The sequence below is a fragment of the Hyaena hyaena genome, unplaced genomic scaffold (genome assembly GCF_003009895.1).
Source record: "Hyaena hyaena isolate Hyena2069 unplaced genomic scaffold, ASM300989v1 scaffold_35, whole genome shotgun sequence".
NCBI classification, from domain to species: domain Eukaryota; kingdom Metazoa; phylum Chordata; class Mammalia; order Carnivora; family Hyaenidae; genus Hyaena; species Hyaena hyaena.
The window spans coordinates 2,240,991-2,262,309 of record NW_024080667.1 but is presented as its reverse complement, the minus strand read 5'-3'; the positions used below and the strand labels follow the sequence as shown (position 1 = coordinate 2,262,309).

At 60.1% G+C, this 21,319-nt stretch overlaps 2 protein-coding genes across 10 annotated transcripts; one reads left to right on the top strand and one right to left on the bottom strand.

Moving 5' to 3' along the window:
• Window positions 1-129: 129 nt before the first annotated feature.
• On the bottom strand, window positions 130-12,624 carry CLCNKA (chloride voltage-gated channel Ka). 3 transcript variants are annotated; one of them, XM_039229028.1, is made up of 20 exons: window positions 12,606-12,624; window positions 11,939-12,045; window positions 11,119-11,247; window positions 10,207-10,335; window positions 9,492-9,631; window positions 9,170-9,247; window positions 8,988-9,066; window positions 8,366-8,491; window positions 7,961-8,045; window positions 7,764-7,865; window positions 7,113-7,197; window positions 6,700-6,873; window positions 6,153-6,222; window positions 5,872-5,982; window positions 5,339-5,552; window positions 4,305-4,438; window positions 2,010-2,098; window positions 1,797-1,880; window positions 972-1,058; window positions 130-625 (listed from the first exon to the last, which is right to left on the bottom strand). In XM_039229028.1, the coding sequence occupies exons 2-20, from the start codon at window positions 12,036-12,038 to the stop codon at window positions 578-580; spliced, it is 2,064 nt and encodes a 687-aa protein (XP_039084959.1). In that variant the 5' UTR covers window positions 12,039-12,045; window positions 12,606-12,624; the 3' UTR covers window positions 130-577. The 3 variants fall into 3 exon arrangements, with proteins under 3 accessions (XP_039084959.1, XP_039084957.1, XP_039084958.1); XM_039229026.1 differs by lacking the exons at window positions 972-1,058; window positions 11,939-12,045; window positions 12,606-12,624 and having other exon boundaries at window positions 11,119-11,195; XM_039229027.1 differs by lacking the exons at window positions 972-1,058; window positions 1,797-1,880; window positions 11,939-12,045; window positions 12,606-12,624 and having other exon boundaries at window positions 11,119-11,195.
• A 4,739-nt stretch (window positions 12,625-17,363) lies between these two features.
• HSPB7 (heat shock protein family B (small) member 7) lies at window positions 17,364-19,611 on the top strand. 7 transcript variants are annotated; one of them, XM_039229105.1, is made up of 3 exons: window positions 17,364-17,552; window positions 18,120-18,239; window positions 19,432-19,611. In XM_039229105.1, the coding sequence occupies exons 1-3, from the start codon at window positions 17,364-17,366 to the stop codon at window positions 19,609-19,611; spliced, it is 489 nt and encodes a 162-aa protein (XP_039085036.1). The 7 variants fall into 7 exon arrangements, with proteins under 7 accessions (XP_039085036.1, XP_039085038.1, XP_039085039.1 ...); XM_039229107.1 differs by having other exon boundaries at window positions 17,364-17,556; window positions 18,106-18,224; XM_039229108.1 differs by having other exon boundaries at window positions 17,364-17,556; window positions 18,106-18,239; window positions 19,474-19,611.
• The last annotated feature ends 1,708 nt before the right edge of the window (window positions 19,612-21,319 follow it).

Sequence of the window (21,319 nt, the reverse complement as noted above, 5' to 3'; positions counted from 1 at the left end):
CCTGGCGGGGACCTGCTCTCCTGTTTATTTCCGTGCCAGGAAGGGGGCGCAGGAGGAGCAGTGGGAAGCCAAAGGCCCGGGCCTGTGATGCCCACGTGGCCACCAGGGGGCCCCAAGAGCTCGCTCAGGGCCAGCGCAGCTATGTCACCACCCTTGGAGCTGAGGCAAGGGGGTCTGCAGCTCTGGGAATCAGCTTTATTTTTCTCAGGAGCCTCTGGTTGGGAGTCATACACCCCCCAGAACGCATCTGTGCCCGCCCTTGGTGACAGCCCATACCCATGTCTTCACTGCGAATGGCGAATTTTCTATGAGCACCCACAGTCCACTGCTTTTCTGCAGTCTCCAGTTCAGCTCTGTCCAGGGTGAACTTGTCTTTTAAGGCACATAGTGCTTGTGGCACCCAGGACGGATCATGGTGAACAGGGAACCCCCTTCGGCGCTAGGTTAGAGCTGCCCGCTACACCGAGGAGTTGAGCGGGGCTGCAGGCGTGTTGTGATGGGGGAGAGAGGCAGGGTCCCTGGCCAGCCCCCTTCACCAGGGCAGCTGAGGCGCTCTGTTTCCTCTGGCCAGGCTGGCTCACTTTGGTGCTGGCGGGTTTGTCAGGTTAGAAATTGCTTTCTTCAACTAGAACAGAGAAAGAGGGTTTGGGGGGAGGGAGGATGTAGAAGAGGCTGAGAGTGGGGGTTCCAGTATTATCGGACTCTACTCAGGGTTGATTCTGGGGTGAGTGTTGAAGCCAGTGCCCTGCCCCCTCCACTACTGCACAGATGGGATTATTTAGGTTCACAGAATGGCAGGATGGGCCACTGGCCACAAAACTGGCTAGCCACTCTGGGCCAAAAAGTAGGGCTTATCAGAATCCAGTAAGGCCCCTCTAAATTTGGGTGGGAGGATGCTGGTGCTCCCCTTGCCTCCCCGGCCTGCTGGAGCGTAGCTCCTCCGCCTTGCTCCACCCCTGGGACCCTCGTACCTCCACCCAAGACACGGAGCCTACAGCTCTACCCCGAGATGTCACAGGGAGGGACTGAAGGTTCAACAGCTCGAAGAGGTTGTGTGCCTGGAGGAGGGGTTGTTAGGAGACATTGGAGGACATGTGCTGCTCAGCCGGCCTCTCTAGCTTCAATCTCTCCCTGGCCTGGGGGCTGTGAGCTGAGGTGGAGGCCCTGGCCTGGGCTCTGTCCCCGGGGTGCCCACCTGCCTGTCTCTGAGCCTGGGAAGGGGTGGGGGGGACCCGTAGTGGTGGGTGGGAGACAGGACGTGGGGCCTGCAATGCCCATCATGACCACCAGAGGTCTCCAGAGTCCACACAAGGGACCAATGGCAAGGACCCGTTAATTTAGCCGGACCCTGCATCATCCAGTGGCACAGAGGGGCTGAGGCCAGCCCCAGGCCCCCGACCCCATGTGCCAGGCTCTGTGTTGCAGAGTGACACTGGATCAGAATTCAGAGTGGTTCAGTAATTTGCCCAAGGTCACACGAGGAGAATATGGTAGACCTGAAACTGAGACCCCTCTGTGCCTTGATGCAAAGACATATTTTTAACTACTGTCTCTCTCCACCCAGAGGCCTCTGCTCCCCCAAGCTCTCCCTCTTCCCAGGAGCCCTAGGAATAAAGAACGGACAGGACAAGGACTGCTGTGTCCATTCTGCAGATGAGGAAGCAGACCCAAGAGAAGCAGAGTGTGCCAAGAAAGCGGGAGCTTAAGTTCCCCTCCTGGGCTCTTTCCCTCTATCCCACAGCCCTTGTCTGCCCGCATGCCTGCACGCCCTGCCCCTCCCCACTACCTCTGGCTACCTGGTGCAGGGAGGTCTCTGGAGACAGCTGCAGGGTCACTGGCTCCACGGGACAGCCCCCAGCCAAGATGTCCTGCAGACACTGCTGGGGATGGGGAAAGGATCATGGGAGCCTGGGCCAGCCGCCCCCTCCTCCAGGCTGGGCCCCTCAAGCCACCTTTCCCAGAGGCCCCTCCCCTCACTACCCTGTGACCGCTCCCCATCCTGTACTCACCTGGTGTCCTGGAGCCCAGGAAGGTGGCTCGGCCTGGAGGGCCTGCACCAGGTGGGCTCTTTCCACGGTGCCCACCAGTATCTGAGACTCTGCACGCGTGGAGGGAGAGAGCCGCATTAGGAAGAGGAAACTTACATCTGCCAGGCACTTACTATGTGCCAAGAACTGTACTGGCTGTTCTCGTGACTCTCGGGAACCTGAGGCAGCCTGCGTGTCAGCAAGTCTTATCTCTTATTTTACAGAAGAGGAAGCTGAGGCTCAGAGGCACAGAGAGGTTGATTGTCTTGCCCAACGTCACTCAGCTTCTGATGTAGAGGGATGGTAGTTGAGGGAGCTGGGTAAGGTAAGGCTGCCAGGGGGCCGGGAGCTTACCTGCCCTCCCTTATGTGTCCCTGTGGCAGGGCCTCTAGGCAGGAGCAGACTGGGGAGAAATGCATGATGTCTGTGCAGCAGGGCTGGGCTTTGCCCCTCATTTCCCACAGGGACTTTCACATCTGGCTCAGCCCGGTGAGAAATGTGAACCCGGAAAGCCACCATGTTCTGAGGTCCTACTGTGTGCTGAGGGCTTGGCAAGCCTCACTCCGGGCTATGACCGGAGCTGGCATGGACTCCATTTTTTGTTTTTTGTTTTTTTAATGTTTTATTTATTTCTGAGAGAGCTAGTGAGCATGAGCAGGGGAGGGGCAGAGAGAGAGGGAGATACAGAATCTGAAACAGGCTCTAGGCTCTGAGCTGGCTGTCAGCACAGAGCCCGACGCGGGGCTCGAACCCAGGAACCTTAACCGACGGGGAGCCACCCAGGCGCCCCCTGGACTTGGTTTTGAGGGGACAGCCCTGGTGTGCTTCCTTCTTGTCACATAAAATTAAAACTTCACAACTAGACGTGTAAATACTCTCCCTTTAAGCAACAACAACAATAACAATTAAAGTTTATCTTTTAGGCAAGCGGCAGGGTCCCCCAGCCTGGGCCCCTGCTGGTTGAGAGCTCTGCTTCCTGTGGCTCTGAGGGTAAAAGTAGACTTTGTCTTGGAGGCCAGTTCTGTCTTTGTTCCAGGAGGTGAAGCCTCCTGGGGGATCCATACGTATGCAAATATTTTCAAATGGAATATTTGGTGTATTCTGTGGGATAATGTTAAAGGTATCCCGCTTTGAGTGAGGAGGGGGCCTGGCATTTAGGGTGAGCGCCTCTGACAGCTCCATATTGTATGGGTCCCTGTTTTCCAGGGAGGGAAACAGCAATTCATAGATCTTAAGGGGTTTGCCCAGGATTCTGTTGCTCATAAATGGCTTTATGAGCTCTTGGGGTGGGTATGAGGGTGACCCAACCAGTTGTGAAGGTGGCTCACTGAACAAGGCACCTGCTGAAAGGATGAGTGGGAATCAAACTCCAGCTGTGCTGTGCTTGCCAAGGGTGTACCTTGTCTTGTTTGCACATGTGGGCTGACAGCGGCCTGAATGGACATAGCTGCCTCCCCCCGCCCCCCATCCCCGCATGTCTTTCCCACTCTTACTGTACTTGCCCCAGAGGGAGATGATGCTTAGCTGGATTCTTCCCCAAGATTCAGCTTGTGTGTCTTTTAACAAAGGCGCCCATCCATTTTCTTTAAAGAGATCTCTTTCTCATGGCAACAGGGTTTCAAGAGAGGTGACTTAGCTGGGGAATGCTTGAAGGGGGGACCCTCGTAGTGTTCCCAACATTTTATCCCCACTCCCAAGCACACGAGGCCTGGTTTCTAAAATTCCTAAAGGCATCCGTGGAGTCCCTGACAATCTTGCGTCTCATGTAAACATGTCACCTACCCCCAAGGGAGGGCGGTTACTATCTCCATTTTACCAGTGAGGAAACAGGCTCAGAGAGGTCACGTGACCCACCTAAGGTCACACAGTTGCAGACAGAAGATGCAGAGTCAGGTGTCTGACAGGTCCAATGCCCTGCTTTCCCTCTGCTGGAGGTACCCATTATGGTACCTCCAGTTTAGTTCTTCTTTTTCAAGTCTGCCTTTGCTACTTGGAGTCTTTTTGCTTCCATATAAATTTCAGAATTATTTCTCCTAGTTCTGAGAAAAAAATGCTACTGGTATTTTGAGAGGGATTGCATTAAATTTGTAGATTGCTTTGAGTAGAATGGACATCTTAATAATATTTGTTCTCCCAACCCATAAGCATGGAATATCTTTTCATTTGTTTATGTAATCTTCAATGTTTTCATCAATGTTTTATAGTTTTCAGGGCTGAAGAGAAAGGCAGAGGGAATGTGCCCTCCCCACCCATGCTTCCCCCCTTCCTGCCAGGCACCTGTGCTTTCCACCAGGAGGTACTTGGCTATGTCTGTGGAGGTCACGACCTTGACCACTTCCTCCAGCGGTGTGTCCTTGGCCAGTGTGGTGATGGTACAGTTCATGAAGTGCTCCACAATCACCCGGTGAGAGCTGAAGGCAGAGGGTGCTCCCTTCAGGTCCTGGAGTGGAGGGGTATCCAGACCCCAGCAAGAGGCAGGGGTACCTGAGGGGAGCTGCTTCTTGGCCGCGGGCAGGCGCTGAGAGATTCCTAGGATGAGCAACTCCCAGAACCCCAAGGTGGGAAGGAACTCGGGGCCCAGCTCACCTACGGCCTGACTCTGGATTCCTAGCTCCCAAACCCCTTATTTCCACCCACCCCCCAGACTGTCGCAGTTTGTGTTTTACTCAGAAGCCTCCCTGGAAAATTTCATTTGAAGAAAAGTTTTATGGCAAAATGAAAAAATAGCTTTAAAATTTGAAAATCCCTGGAATAGCCACCCCCATTTTACAGATGGAGAAACTGAGGTCTGGAGCAAGGTGGCAGCTTGCACATGTTGGAAGCTGGGCCTTGGGCCCAGGACTCTCAGGGCCTCTTAGTCCTGCTTCTCTGGGAGCAGAGGCTACTCTGGCCCCGTCTGGCCATGTGAGGACCTCAAAGCCTGACTCTAGCTCCCCGTGTCCCAGCCAGGACAGCAGAGCAGGAGTGGGAGAGAGGAGGGGCCTTCCAGATCTGGCCCTGATTCTCTGTGTGATGGGAGTAAGACAAGGCATCTCTCTGAGCCCCGGTTTCCAGCAAATGGGCAATCTCTGCCCTTCTGTCGTGAGGACAGACTGATGGCTAATAAGACACAGAGGCCCAGGAGGCCAAGGACTTGCCCAAGGTCCTGGAGGGAGCCGCAGAGAGTGGGGACGAGATGACTGTGTGTTGGCCCCTTCCATACCACCCGTGTCCAAGGTCAGCCGCAGTGAGGGTTTTGGGGGGGGGGGCCTCACCCCAGCCCACCCAGACCCATCACCCCCATCAACCAGCCCAAGGTGGGCACCTCTCACCTGATCTTTCGACCTCGGATCCATGGAAGGTATGGCAGCTTCTTGACGATGATGGTGCCATCATAGAAGGAAGGCTGGAGGCTCTGGGCAATGGCGTTCGCCGCCAGCACGGCCATCAACACCGGCAAGGCGTGCACTATCTGGCCAGTCAGCTCGAAGGCCAGCAGCGCCGTGGAGATGGTGTGGGTCACAGCACCTGAGAAGGCCGCAGCCCCTACAGGGCGCAGGGCCCCGGCGGGTGGCTCAGGCCAGGGGCCAGCAGAGGGCAGAGCCACTGGGGCTATGGCCGAGTGCTTGGCGGAAATCGCCCAGAAGCCACGTGCTGGAAGAGGCCCCGTGGCTGGGCTGGGTGAGGGGGAGTGTGGGGCGTCAGGGACAAGATGGGTGCTACAGAGCATAACGGGGGCTCAGGGGATGGGGCTCAGGGAGGGGGCTCAGGAGGACGCTTGGTGACTCCCCGTGCCCTGCAGGACCACAGGCCAATCCTCCAGGTCCAGCCCAGCTCCATGTCTCCCTGCCCAGTGGGGACTCACCTGCCAGGGCGTACCCTCCCGGCATAATGGGGTTGGTGACCCCTCCGGCCACGATGCCCTCGGGGAAGGCAACGGCGAGGGCCTCCCCAATGAGGCGCCCGATAGCAGCTCCTGGCCGCAGACAGCATGAGGAGGGGGAGACACGCTGACCCAGCTCCCATAAGCCCTCCATTCCTGGGGACCAGCCTCAGTGCCGTCTGAGGAGGGAGGGGAAGGGCCAAGAGCCATGGCCCTGCCCCACTAACCCTGAACTTCTCGGACCATCGGAACCCCAGACTCACCGAAGATGAATATGGGCATGAAGTACCCAGCAGGCATGGGGATGGTGGTGGCCAGAATCAGCATCCAGAACTGTGGGCAGTAGGAACCCGGGGATGGGGGTGGGGGGGGACAGAGGTCAGAAGCAGCCGGACAGGAGTGGACAAGAAGAGGGAATAGACAAGGAACAGGGGAGTGTCCCAGGGGGGAGGAGGGGGTGTGGGCACGGCCGTCGCCAGTGTCTGGTGTCAGGAAGGCGCTGACCAAGGGCAGGAAACCCGCCCTGACAAAGTATCTACTATGTGCCTGGCACTGCGTCAAGGGCTTTCCTTTCTTTCTTCTCAACCTTCCCTTGGAGGTAAGCACAGCAACCACCCCATTTTAAAGATGGGGAAACTGAGGCTCAGAGAATTGAAGCAACTCAGCCAGGGCCACACAGCTGGCAAGAGGCAGATCAGGCGGTCTGAGTGGAAGGCCAGCCCCCAGGCGCTGTGCCACATGCAACCATGTCTCCCCTCCCAGGCTGGTCTTCACTCTGTGCGCTCCCGGGTGGTGGGGGCCGGCACCCACCTTCATAACCAGGAAGAAGGCGAGGGTCCCAAAGATGGTGAACCGTGGGTGGTACCACTCAAACCACAGGTTCTGGGGGTCGAGCTCCTCGGGCCAGGGTGGGGACAAGTTCCGGGTCATCAGTGCCCACGAGTTGTTGTCGAACAGGGAGTCCAGATGCTCCTTCATGGACAGCTGGTGCAGGGGGCAGGTCGGTGAGGGGGCTGGGGGTCCATTCCTGCCTCAAAGCCTCCTCTGCCACTCCCCCCCTTGGGAAGGGCTCTGACGTCCCAGAGCTGCCGTTCCTCATTTGGAACTTGAGGATGAGCCACAAGCTTCCCCTTACAGGTGTGGTGGGGATTACACGAGATGACAGGCACGAAGTGGGTGATGAATGGGGCTCCCCACTCCCACCCCAGCCCCGCGCCCCTTACCCGGGAAGCAATGAAGCGGCCCACACCAGGAGGGTAGGTGATGGAGGCGAGAACCAAGGCCGCCAGGGCAGAATACAGAGGTTTGCTGTGGGGCGGGGGGCGGGGGGGGGGGCAGGTCAGCTCCAGGGCTGGCCCTCTGCTTCCCCCACCCCCACCCCACGGAAGGGGAAAAGGACGAGGGCGGGCCCCACCACCCTGGGGCCAGACCCACTCCAGGGGAGGAAACCTGTGGGGGTCAGCCCCACCCAGCTCCAGACAGAGCCCCATGAGGCCACGGGGGTGAGGGGAGAGGGGGACAGAGGAGGGCTGACTCTGAGATGCCAACGCCAGGGGGCAGGCAAGGTTTGGGAGGAGAGGGGCTCAGTTAGGACTCCTGGCTCCACGGGAAAGTGGGGCTTCCATGGGGGGGGTGCAAACTTAGTGACGGTGCGAGGGGTTGGCAGCCCAGCAAGCTGGGGGGTGTGGAGGGGTGACTGTGGGGACCTGAAGAGGGGGTTTTAGGAGGGAACGGCATGTGGGCTAGAAAGGTTCGGGGAGCTCTGTAGGTGGATGACAGCACAGAGGCCTCGGCTCTCTATAAAACAGATCAGGAGGCTGGGGGAGTGGGAGTTGTCCCTCCTGAAAGGTCCCCAGTCCCTGCCCAGAGCCTACCTGGTGGCCAGCAGTTTGGAGGTGACCCGGTTGGTCTTGACAAAACCAAGGAATGTTCGCTGACAGAAGAGGTAAGCACAGCTCAGGATGCCACAGATGGCCCTGGGGAGCGGAGGGGAGTTCTAGAGCCCCACCCCCCAGAAACAAGGTGGCAGTTCGGGCCTGCGGGAAGCCCCTGGTAGGGGGCACTCACTCACCCCAGTGCCACAAAAAAGAAGATCTCCGGCAGGTCGAAGGGGACATCCACCCTGAAACTGGTCTTGTAGATGGAGGTGATGGTCTCTGGGGAAGGAGGGGAATGATCAGGGACCACACTCCTACCCCAGCCACACCCGAGTCCCAGCCTCAGCGAACAGGCATCATGGCGGTGCCAGATCCTGCCCCCGAAACACCCTTTCCTGGCATTCAAGGCCCCCACCAACAGCCTTTGCCTCCTTGCTCGCTTTACCATCTTGGACACTCAGGGTCCCCATCCTTCATGCCCAGGACAGGCGAGGAAGGAGAGGGGAGAAGGAGAAAAGGCAGAAAGAGGGGAGGAGGGGGAGGGACGGGGAGGGAGGCAGGGCTGGGGTCAGGCGGTCCGATGGGGACTGGGGACTCACCCTGCTCGCTGTTGAAGACTGCCAGGAGGCGGAACATGAAGGCCCCGCAGGTGGCGGCGAAGAAGCCCCTCCAGTAATCCCAGACCGAGAAGTGGGAAGACATGACCTCGATGCTGAACAGGACGCCTGAAGGTGGTGCTGAGCTTAGAGCCCCACCCCCACCCACCCCAGCGCCCTGACCCCTCCCGTCCTGCTCAGACAGGGCTGGCCGCCCTGGCTCTTTGGTCCAGAGCTGACTTGACGGAGGGCAGGCAGGAGCCCAGGGAAGACTTCTGGGCCATCTCCATCCCTCCAAGAGCCCTCTGGGCTGGGGCCATTAGGATCCCCATGTTACAGCCAAGGAGGTGAGGCTCAGAGAGCTGAACTCGCCCGCCCAGGGTCACGCAGCGGGGCTGGATTTCAAACCCAAGTCTGCCTGGCGTAACCCGGAAGTGTCTCAGTCAACACCTCCACCCCACCCTGGGGCGCTGTGCCCTCAAGTCTGCTGCGAGACAAGACCTCAGCTGGCCCCCATCCCTCCTCCAGGTCCCTCAGCCGGACAGAGTGAGTGAGCGGATGGGTCCACAGCAGCAGGGGATGGGGGGGGCAGGGTGCAGGGAGGGGTGCGAGGGAGGGGTCTCACCGCTGAAGGGCGCTGCAAACACTGTGGCCACACCCACCGCAGCCGCTGCCACCAGCATCTCGTTCTGCTTGCTCTTGTTCTGTGCAGGGGGAAGGGGGGATCCTGAGTCCGGGGCTCAGAGTCAACCCCCACCCTTCCCTCCTTCTCTGTCCTCCAAGGGGGGGCCTCCCTGACTCCCTTACCTCAGGCTCCCCAATGGTCTTGGTGTGCACACGGCCCAGGTAGGCAGCGATCATCACTGACAGATGCACGAAGGGGCCCTGCCCAGGAAGGTGTGGGCCCAGGGTTGGGAGAGCAGAGAGAGAGTCATCCAGACCTAGGTGGCGACCCATCTGCACCCCCCTCCTGCATCTCCCCAGTCTTCTGTCACACTCGGGACCTAGCCTGTCTCCTCCCCAAGACCGAACCCCCGACGGCAGGCACTGGCCTGAGTCCCTGCTGATTCGGCTTCTGTGGGGCGCTGGGGGGAAGGCAGAGGGGGCGGGGTGGGGCGGGGGCCCGTACCACTTTGCCCAGGAAGATGGTGCTGCCCGTGGCCAGGGTGCAGGTGAGGCCCACCACCTTGGCCCCGAAGTTCTTGATATCAAGGTAGTCCTCCAGCACCACGCCTGACAGAATAGTCTTCAGCTCGGGGATTCCGGAACCTTGGCAGGGGATGGACAAGGGGGTAATACCAAGGAGGGGCAGTCTCCAGATTAGACTCTTAACACTTCACCCCATGTTGTGAGCCTGTCAGGCCCTCGGAGACCCTGAGTTAGGATCTGTAAACTCATTTGCAGATGATGGTCAGAGAGGGGACATGAGCTGCCCACGTCATTCCAGCGGAGACTGGCAGATGGCTATGGCAAAGTGGGGGGGACCCAGGGATGCACCCCTGGGGCTCCCCAGTGCTGGCCTGGAGCTGGAGGCAGAGCTGAGGGTCCTGGGGGAGCGGGACCCCTCCCTCAGCCCCTCCCAGGGGAGCCCACCACCAGAGCCCCCTGTCAGCCCCCAGAGGAGCCCTAAAACAGGCAGCAGAGCCAGCAGTGACCCAAAAGTCGAGATCTGGCCTTCTCGTTGTGTGACCTTGGGGCGAGGGGCACGACTCCCCCGAGCCTGGCTTCTCTGGCTGTGAAATGGGGTCACCGCTTCCTGCCTCCCCCCATCAGAAGCCGCGAGGGACAGGAAAAGGCTTTGGCACAAGGCACTGCGGTGCAAAGCACACAGGCAAATGGCTCACCTCCAGAGAAGGGCGTGATGCTCTGGCTAAAGCCAGAGGAGAAGGAGACCAGGGCCACGGGGTACACGGTCCAGGAGAGATACCGGAGCAGGTGGCTGTCCCCAATCTCCCGGTAGAGCCACTTGTGTGCTGGGGACATGCGAGAGTCAGGGAGCCATCACAGCCCTCAGGCGTCCCCTGACCAGGAAAGGGAGGCTCAAAGGGGAAGCCCAGGGCCACCCAGGGAGCAGCACACCCCCAAATGGAGGGAGGAAGAGGACCCTGGTTCCATATTCCAGTATTGCCGCTCCCTAGCAGAATGACCTTGGGCAAATGACCTAAGTTCTGTGAGCCTCTGTTTCTCCATCTTGTCCAATGGGCTAGCAGTGGGTCTTCCCTCCCAGGGTCATTGTGAGAAAGCACTCAGATGACGGCCAGTGCATGGTACATAGCAGGTCCTCACGAGAGCCCCTGAGCCAGTCCACCAGAGGGGTGTTAGAACCTTCCTGCCCCCTTATCTCTGTTCCTGAGAGATCTCAGGGTGCAGAGAGCCCACTGAAGCATGGGGAAAGAAAGTTCTGTGTCTGGTGGTCTAAGCAAGTGCCCGGAGTTACTGAGCTGAGAGCAAGGAGGGAGGGATGAGAAGGAACAGCATCAGCAAGAGGGTGGGCAGAAGTTTAGAGGAAGAAGGGCTCTTGGGAACATTTGGTCTCACTTGGTCATTGTGCAGATGAGGAGACTGAGGCCCAGAGAGAGGCAGGAGCCTGCCCAGGGTCGCACAGCAAATCAGGAGCAAAGCCTGCAGCAGACTCAGGCCTCCTCCCACCCAGAGCCTTCCTCCACCCGCGATGCACCTGGCGGCGCATCTGGCATCCCGAGAACGTGCGTGGAAGCCTGTGTCCAGAGCAGGAGTGCGTGCCAGGGAGGGGTTACCTCGGACCACGCGCCCGATGGCGAAGTTCATGGCGTAGCTGATCAGGGCCATGAGCACCCCGAGGGTCATCAGGAAGTACCAGTCCTCCCCGATGCGGAACAGCTTCTGCTTCAACCACTCCAGGCCCCCTGGGGCAAGGGCACTGGGTCATCGCCCAGGGCAGGGGTGGGGCAAGCACAGCCCCTTCCCTGGAGGCCTGCTCGGGCTCGGGGTGGGGAGGGCAGGGGCTGTGTGGGGCCGGAGCCATGTGACCAAGTCCAGGGTAGCCCAGAAGGGGGTGTGCACACGAGGGGCAGAGCAGGAACCGGGACAAATGAAGGTGGCCGCGCGGTGGGCCCTGGAGGGAGGGGCACATGGGCCTGGCACCCTCCCCACCCACCCCCACCCCACGCTGGACACTCATGGAAGAATGACGGAGCCGCAGGGGGTGGGGTGCGTGTGCTGAGGGCTACAGCTTTCTCCACAGGGCCCACAGCTTACAGAACACAAGAGTCTGGAACCTTCCATGTCTCCAGACCCGTGGGGCTATCCTATATGCCGCACCCGTGCCAGGCCGGGCAGCACCCACTGGGCCCCTAGCAAGGCCTCTAGTGCAGCCATCGGGCCTGGGACTGCCCCACATCTAGCACGTCTGACCCGCAGGCAGATGGACAGGCAGACGGATCCCTTCCCCCGCCCCCGGCCACCCAGAGACTGTGGGCACATCTAGGCAGGATGGGTCTTGGGTTTCAAGGTGGGCGGGGGAGGCGGGGTGCGGGTAGGTAGGGGTGATGTCCCGAGGGGTCTTCGACAGGGAGAGGAAGGGGGCCTAGCTCTCACCTCGAATGCCTCTGCGGATGCGGGGACACGGGCCCCATAGCTCGTGAAGAGTCACAGGGCTCCCCGAGGAGCCCTCACGCAGCCCTACCAGCTCTTCCATTGGGCCCCTGAGCAGACAGACAGACAGACCCCGGGTGAGCTGCTCCGACAGCCTTCCCCTTCCCCTTGGCCCTTCCAGTACGGTTACTTCTCCGACACAAAGGAAGAGCATTTTCCTGTACGCACGTGTGTGCATGCGTGTGAAGTTACCGGGAGGGGACATAGGTCTGCTGTGCCCTCCTCACTAAGGGGGTGCCACCCAGGGTGCGGGGTGGGGGCCGGGGCTCCTAACTGTGCCCTCTGTGTTCAGCAGCAGGTTGATCAAGGCAGGACCCCAAGCCTTGGAGCTCCCTCCCGGCTGCTCCGACCACTGCTCTGAGCAATCTCCTTGCCCCGAGGCAAGTCGCTCACTCTGAGGGGTCCCCGTGGGCTGCTCAGACTCCCCCTGCCCATCGCAGAGCCCTCCCTCTCCTCTGCTCAGGCCACGGAGGCGGGTAAACCACGGGCGCAGAAGGACACCCCGTGAGGACTGAAACGAGGTGCTGGCTCCCTGTCCCCCGGCGTCGTGTTCCTGCCCGGCAGCTTCCACCCAACCCAGCCCCCAGCTCCGCACCCAGCAGCCCCTCACCTCTGTCCGTCGTGCCTGCCGTGGCCCCGGCTGGCCCTCCTCTAACAGAGCGGCCTCTGCCTGCAGCCCAGGTGCACCTGAACCTCCACCAATCAACACCCTAGGCCCCCTCCCGCCCCGCCCTGCCCGGCTGTGCCGTGGCCATTAAGAATGTCCTTGACAAACCAACCAGAACTGCCCAGGCCGGTTGAGCCATGCCAGGCGGAACAGCCAAGGGGGACCGGGAGCAGGAGCTCCCTAAAACCCAGGACAGCCACACGGGAGGGTGGCACTCAAGCACGCTGCAGGCCCCCCCTGACGGCTGGGGGACAAGGGAGAGAGAATTGCGTGCACAGAGCAGGACAGCGAGGGGTCATCTGCAGGGGCTGAGGGTCAGGGCCCTGGATTCTCAGATCGGGGCGTGGAAAGGGTTTAATAAGGCACAGAAGAGGGAGGCCTGGGTGGCTCAGTGGGTTAAGTATCTGACTCTTGATTTCGGCTCCGGTCATGATCTCATGGTTCAGTTGAGCCCCCGCGTCAGGCTTGGGGCTGATGGGGTAGAACCTGCTTGGGATTCTCTCTCTGCCCCTCCCCCACTCGCTCTCCTCTTTCTTTCTCTCTCCCTCAAAATAAATAAATAAACTTAAAAAGAAGCAGCAGCAGCAGCAGCAGCAGCAGAGAAGGGAGAGGGGAGAAAGCCAGTGGCGGTGGAGGAAGATCTTGGGCAAAGACAAGGGGCTGCATTGCTCCTGCACCCTGGTTGTGTGCGGGGCTCTGTGCTCAACCCTCCCCCAAATCTGTGGATTTTAAAGACATTGGAGTCTCTGAGGGGTGATGCTCCTTGTCCAAGGTCACAAAGACGGAGGGCAGAGCCAGAATTTCCAACCACGTTGTCAAACTCCAAAGCCTGCACGCTGCTCCACTGTCCACCTTGCTCAGAGATCGGGGGTTGTGGGGGAGACTTAACAAACTGGAGCACGGGCAGCGAGTTGGGGCACCACAGACCCCCGAGGCCTGGAAAGGAACTTGCACTTGATCCTCATATCCGGCCCTTCTGGTCTCAGAAAACAGCCGTCTCAAATTATAATGCTAAGTGAAAGCCACAGACGGTCCCACCCCAGCAGAGAGTAGGAGTGAGGGCATGAGGGACACGGTGAGGTTATGTGCCCGCCACATGTCAGGACCTTCACGTTTGCAACACTGTTCATCCTCCCACGCCCTTGTGAGTCAAGGACAGTATCACCATTTAGCGGACGATCGAGGATCAGAGAGGTGTAGACACGTATCTAAAGTCACACAGCAGGGGCACCTTGGGGGCTCAGTCGGTTAAGCGTCTGACTTTGGCTCAGGTCATGATCTCATGGTTCGTGGGTTCGAGCCCTGCGTTGGGCTCTGGGCTGACAGCTCAGAGCCTGGAGCCTGCTTCTGATTCTGTGTCTCCCTCTCTGACCCTCCCCTGCTCACGCTCTCTCTCTTTCTCTCTCTCAGAAATAAATAAAACATTTAAATAAATAAATAAATTCACACAGCAGAGGCTGAACCCAGCCCTAGACTGTCTGGCTTTCCCTCTCCCAAGAGCTCCTCCAATCCCTGTGGCTTTAATCAGTCAGGGCAAGGGTTTGGGCACAAAGCAGAGGATTTGGGTCTGATGCCACTTTGGGAAAGATGTGGGCAATTGATTTGGGGTAACGCCTTCCCTCCCTCCTCCAGATAAAACTCCTCTGTGAAAAGCATCACGGCCCTTTAATGACTTGTTAAAATCCTGGCATCCTGAGCCACTCTCTGCCCCTAGATGCCCGGCCAAGTCCATCCCAAATAGGAGCGCGTGTGTGTGTTGTGGGAGGTGGGGTGTGGGCTCGTTGCTCTGCGTGAACCTGGACCCACTGTCGCCACAAACTGTTGACTGTGTACTGTAACAGCATAACTGGCCGCCCTGCTGAATAGGCTACAACCCCACAGCCAGCACTGGCTGGCCAGCCTCACCTCCCAGCCCTGGGAGCACCAGGAAGCTGCAAAAAGGGCACCAAAGCCCCTCCCAAAGGCATTTTCCTGCATCAAGCCCCAGCAGCGGGGGGTAAGAGCAGGCTGGGAGCCAGAACAGCTCTGCCACCCCGATGGGTCCCTCACCACTCGGAGCCTCGGTGTCCTGCCCCATGAGGAGTCATGGACGCAGGGGCCTATCTCTGCCTCCATCCATCATGAGTCCCCCAGAGCCTAGAATGGTGCCCCCCATGTAGTAGGTGTTCAATAAATATCTGCTGAGTGTTGAATGGTTTCCAAACACTGGCCTGCCGGCTGGCTGTGTGAGAAGCCAATGGGAACAGAGTCCTGGTCCCTTCCCAAGGCCCCGAATCAGAATCTTGGCATACAGAGGGAAGCGCCTGTGTTTGTCAAACGTTTCCCCAGATGATTGGGATGCGCCGGTAGGTTTGGGATTCGGGGCAATGGATCATCTCTGAAGTTCCTTCTATCCCTGTGATCTGGAGGGAGAGCATTCCCAGAGACAGGGGAATGGCCTTGATGACCTTTTGAGGTCCCTCCTGGCCCCTGAAGTCAGTAGATGCAGTACATTTATGGGCAATGCCTCAGAGATAGGGGGAAGGGTGGGCGGGGGTGGGTAATGAGATCTGAGGTCCAGGAGCAGTGACTCAGGCCCTCAGCACCGTGACAGTATGTCTGCATTTAGCCACTGGCTCCTGTTTCCCCAGCGGGCGGCAGGCTTCTGGGCCCCCCACCCCCGCCCCTGCTGGTAACTTCCTGGCAGCTCTGCTGGAACCCCTCAGACAGGATGGGTGACAGGGGCCCAGCAGTGATCTCCACTGCAATGACAGACCCCTCTTACCCCAGCCACCACTTGGCTCCCAGCTACACCCTGCACCCTAAGCTGCCCCTACTCCACAGACCACCAGCACTATAACTCCCCGTAGATGGAGCTCCCCACGGATGATGTTCTATGAGAGCCAAAGCAAAGAAACAGTCTCCACCTTCAGAAGCCCCCACTCTGATGGGGAGACAGGAGACCCCTGCACCAGGGGAACCACCAGTCTGATGGGGGAACGAAGACGCTGCAGAGAAGTCACAGCCCCAGGAAGACCTGGTCACAGTGCCAGGTGCTGGGGTGGGCATCTGGGGCAGGGGCCCCTGTGTGGCTGCAGCAATCACAGAGGCCTCCATGGGGGAGGAGGAATCAGAGCTGGTCTGGGCAAGAAAGGTAGGATCTGGAGAAAAGAACAGAGACCACACGCTGTAGCCTGGGCGGTGCCCACCACCCAGAACGGCCTCTCCTCCCTCACCTACTGGCCTTGCACGATGTCAGTCCTGGCTCTGCTGAGCTGTGGGTGGCCAGAGAGGGGTTTCTGGGGCTTCTGGGCCAGCCTGTCTCTGTACACATACGGTCAGGTCACCCCAGCTCCCTAGAGGGCTTTGAATCAGACCCACCTGGCCAGCTCTGCCACTTGACCCATGCGCAAGCCCCGCCTTCTCCATGAGGCTCCACTTCCCCGCCTATAAAATGGGAACAGCATCTCTTTCCTGAGCTGTGTGGAGATCAAATGGGGCCGTGCTGGAAAGCTCGCAGCCTGGAGGCGCTCCAGAAGTCAGAGCTAGAATAATGTCTTCTGGAATTCTCCTTTACCTCTAACAAGCCCCGCCCACCACAGTCCTCAGCATCTCCGTTGAGCTGGAGGTCAAGTAGATGGTTCCTGGAACACAACATTGTAGAACTTTTTTTTTTTTTTTTTTTTTTTAAAGCAAGGCTTCGTCCAGCATGAAGCCTGAAATGGGGCTTGAACTCACCACCCTGAGGTCAAGACCTGAGCTGAGATCAAGAGTCAGACGCTTCACTGACTTCAAGAAGCAGGGGCCCCAACCTTCTCAATCTTTAAGGACAATTACCAAACGAATCTGCCCTCCTCCCCTGAGTCCTAGCCCAAACCCCCCACCCCAGCCAAGGACCGCCAGCTTTCTCCTCTTGGGGCCCCAAAATGTTCTGAGTAGGGGGAGGGCGAGCATTGGAATCTGGGTCCCCATGGGAGCGGGCAGGGGGACAGCTGCACATTCTACTCCCCCCCCCCCCAACCAAAGGCTGTCTCAGTCTTTCCTAAGAGATGGACGTAAATGTTATCTGCCCTGAGGGAGTCACCTCACACAAGGGTCTGACAGGTGGGCGCCCTTCACCCACCCCCACCTTCACTCTCCCCACTCTCCTTCACTCTCCCCAGAGCCAGGGGCTTGGGGCCCCACTGCCCTGCTGGGCCACCACCTAGATCCCTTCTTGCCAAAGACTGGGACATTGGGGGAGGGGGACAGGAAACAGAAAACCCTGTCCTCAAGAAGCTTGCAATCTGATGGGGGAGACACAGTCCTTAGAGAACTCCAGGCTGATGGGGGACACAGCGACATAGAACCGCCCCCCCCCCACACACACACGGTCCTGGGGTGGACACGGGGGTCCGGATGGCGAGGGGACAGACTGCCCCCGGCCCGCTGCTGCAGAGGCCCCCGGGCTGGAGTTATCGGCCTGGAATGCTGCGCTGTGAGCTCAGCCCAGGCCTGCGTGTGCTAGACTGTCAGCAGCGCCGCCTCACCGGAGAAGATTTCCAGCCCCCTCCGGGCCGTGGCAAGGCCTAAATTTAGCTAGGAGACAAGGGGCTGGCCCCAAGCCCAGGGACGGCCGGGCCTTATAAAGCGCCGGCAATCGGGGCCCGGCACGCTCCCCCAGAGCCCACACCCTCTCCTGTCCCCCTGCCCGCCTGGCCAGGGCCCGGCCGCCCGCCGTGGATGAGCCACAGGACCTCCTCCACCTTCAGAGAGGAGAGAAGCTTCCATTCCTCCTCGTCCTCCTCAGCCTCGTCCTCCTCAGCCTCCCGCGCCCTCCCGGCCCAGGACCCGCCCATGGAGAAAGCCTTGAGCATGTTTTCCGAGGATTTTGGCAGCTTCATGAGGCCCCACACTGAGCCCCGGGCCTTCCCAGGCAAGTTGTCAGGGCTCCGAGGGGAGGGGCGACGCACAGGTGGGGGCACCTGCTCCGGGGCAGCTCTGGAGACAGTCCCTGAGCCGCCATGCACAGGAGCTCTGCAACCGTAGCCACGTGTGGCCACCAGGACAGATGTGGCCGCAGAGACAGATGTGGCCAGGAGAGCAGGCTGGGCTCCAGGCAACAGTCGTGGCCCCGGGGGTCAGCGAAGATGCCAACGGCCACACACAGCCGCGGCCAGGTCCTCGCCGGAGCCGCAGGGGACAGGATGGGGTTGAGGGGTGGGAGGCATCCCCCAGCCACCAGGCCAGCGCTGGGCTGCCACAGGCAGGGTCACATGCACATACTTATGCCACCTGTGTGGGGCGAGGCCCGGCCCTGCTGCGGAGAAGGGGGGCTGCGAGAGGTGAGGAGAGGTGGGCAGAGGGTTAGGGGCAACGGCTGAGAGGGAGGTGAGGCCTGGGGGGCCCTGCCCCTTTCCCCCAGAGACCCGGGTTCTAGATGCAGTTCTGCCCGCAGCTCAGCTCACAGCAGCCTCCCTCACAGCCTGTCCCGGGGGGCCGGGCAACATCAAGACTCTCGGGGACGCCTATGAGTTTGCAGTGGACGTGAGTGACTTCTCACCTGAGGACATCATTGTCACCACCTCCAACAACCACATCGAGGTGCGGGCTGAGAAGGTGAGCCTGGCCACGCCGCCTGGAGCCCGGCTCCCCGTCTGCGCCCTCTGTACCCCAGGCTCCATGCCAGGACCCCAGACCCTGCCCAGGGCCCCTGCCCCGAACCTCCCAGGGGAACCTGGAGGCCTTGTTCTATTACGTGTGCGCCACGGGACCCCAGCCTCTGCCTCTCCCTGCCCCAAGGCTCTGAGGTCCTGTCTTTAGGAGCCAAGGACAGCTGAGGGAGCCACACGGGAATGGGAGAGGGGTGGAGGGATGCAGGCGGGGGCCCCCAAGGAGGTGAGGTGAGGGGGTGCCCAGAGGATGGAGACAGTGGCTGAGTGGGGACAGCTTTTCTGGCGGGCATGTGGGTAGGCAGGGGGCTCACCTGGGAAGCCGGCGGGAAGGACTTCCCCCACGTGACACCCCTCAAGCCCCTCGGCCCGCCCCTACCCCGCGGTTCACGCCCCATCCTGGGATCCTTGAACTAGACCCAAGGCTGGGCAGAGGCCCTGCTGTTCAGGGTCAGACACGCTCGGGACCCACCCCATGCTCCCTCTGCCCATGGGCCTCAGGGGCACTGGGTCACTAGGGTCTCTGAGTCCCAGCTCCCAGGAGGCCGACACCCTGGTGGAGGGTGTGGCCCAGCCTGACCAAGAGCCCTGCCCCCAGACGGCCGCAGCCACAACCGCCCATCAGAGAGGGCCTGCCCCAGGCTGCCTCTAGGTCCCCCATGGCCTGGCGTCCTCTCCCCAGCAGGGGAGGCTAAATGCCCCGGCACCTCTGCCAGGGAAGCTGAGGGCTGCGGGCACCAGGACCAGAGGGCAGCACGTGCCAGTCCTGCCCCTCCCCCCAGTGACTCAGCCACCCCAGACTCCCCTGGACACGATGTGCTGGCCGAGTCACGGGGGCGGGCTGCCCAGCCCGGGCAGTGGACGCCCAGTGTGTCTGGGCATCCCAGAGGGCACGGCCGTGCTGTGTGTGGTCTCCTCTTTGCCGCCCAGGAGCTCCGGATTCTGCCACCGAGCTCCTCCCTCTCTAAGCTGCCCCTGCATAGCCCTCAGCCACCGCCACCCTGGCCACCCCTCTGCTCCCGAGAGTAGGACCCCTTGGCATGTTGGCACCTGGCTGGGGTGAGATGAAGACGACTTGATGGGAGCAGGATGGGGGCGGGGGCGGGGGGATCCTGCCCTGACCCATCACCCCTTCCTAGCTGGCAGCCGATGGCACAGTCATGAACACCTTCGCTCACAAGTGCCAGCTGCCCGAGGACGTGGACCCCACTTCAGTGACCTCGGCCCTGAGGGAGGACGGCAGCCTCACCATCCGGGCCCGGCGTCACCCACACACGGAGCACGTCCAGCAGACCTTCCGGACAGAGATAAAAATCTGAGGGCCTCCTCCTCCCCGCCCCCTTCTCCCCTTCTCCCCTCTGGCCTGCCAGAGACGTTTTCCTCACCCCTTATGACACCTTGCAGGACATCTCAGCTCGAGTTCCAGGCCCCGACACCATCAGACCCCAGGTGGGTCACCCCCCCCAACTGAGGCCTTCTGCCTCACCTGTGGCCCCCAGATTCCAGATGTGGCCTCATTCACTTAATTCAGAATAAAGGGATTGCGATTGGAAAGGGAGAGCCCAAAGAACCCACTTTGGGGAAGGGGTCTGGGACAGGCAGGAGCTCTGGGCCAATAATCTGCAGGACAGACAGATGGACAACTCCTTTGATCTGAGGAGTCTCTGCGGGGGAACAGGGACCCGGGACCCCCTTGGCCAAGGCGAGGGGGTGAGGCAGAGGCAGATATCAGCGGAGGTGCTGATCCAGCTGGACGGCACAGGGGGGCCATGGGGGGCAGCCATGGTGGGGACCCTCTCCTCTGCCCTTCCCCGAGCCCCAAACCAGCTGCCAGGCTGCCTGCTACCTGGTGCCCCACCTGCCACACCAGGGCAGGGCCACGTGACATCTGTACATAGATGGGGTTTTTCCGATGCAGTGGGTTCGTGATAAAGTGCAACACTGCTGCCCCCGGCACCTGCCGTGCCCTCAGGCAAGGCCTGGCAGACGGGTGGGGCTGGTCCCTCCTTCCACCCGGAGACCCGGGCTCCCGGGCTGCCCCCACAGACAGGTCACCCAGCTGAGGTGATAGAGAGAACAAGGATGGGGCCTTGGGTCTTCAAGGCTGGACCCCGGCTTCTGCCAACCTTCCCCCGGGGCCAGTCACCTCCCCCACCTCTTCAGTGGATGAATCTACACGGCCTGGTGTGTGTATACCACACACACAGGTGCACACGCGCTCACCTATCGTCCTGTCCTTCAACTACTAAGCATGACCACTGGTTGAGGCTGAATTCAGAACATTCTACAATCAGATTTTACATCTCTATTTTTATCAATGGGGAAACTGAGTCTCTGAGTGGCTGAATGCCCAGCTTACTCATTAAAGGTTGGATTTGAACCCAGGCTGTGAAAGCTGCTCTCAAACCGCCTGACCCCTGACCCCTCTGTGCACTGGGGAGTAGTCCCCTCATTTTGTCCCTCATGGCCAATGACGACCTGCTGGGATCTTCTTGTTAGACAGAGGGTCCAGACCATGCGAAGAGCCCCCAGCCCTGTTCCCTCCTGTTCTCCAGTCCAGGGCAGGGACCCCCAGTCAGCCTTCATCCTGGGGAGCCCCAGATACCTGCAGTGACCCTGGCTCAGTCTCTAACATACAGATGCAGGGGTGGGGGAAAGAGGGTGTTCACAGTAGTCGAGACCCCCTAGAGCAAGAGGCAGGGCCAGCTTCTGCCTTCTGCACCTCTTGGGTCAGTGTTCTTTCTCTAGGATGGCCTCTCACCCCTGCCATTCTGGGGCCCTTAAGGGACGGCTGGGGGGTGGGAGGGGGCATGGGAGGACCCTGGCATTGTACCCTGCACACATAATAAACAACAGAATCACAGACTTCCAAAGATCACCTGCCTGAAGTTCTCAAACTTGGGATGGGCTGGAGGCAGCCAGGGGAGAAACCCCGGGATTGACAGACTTGACTTCCTTGAGGTTTGGGGACAGGGGTGGCAGCTTACGTGAATCTCCAGGACCTCACAGAAACGTGGGTCCTGGGGT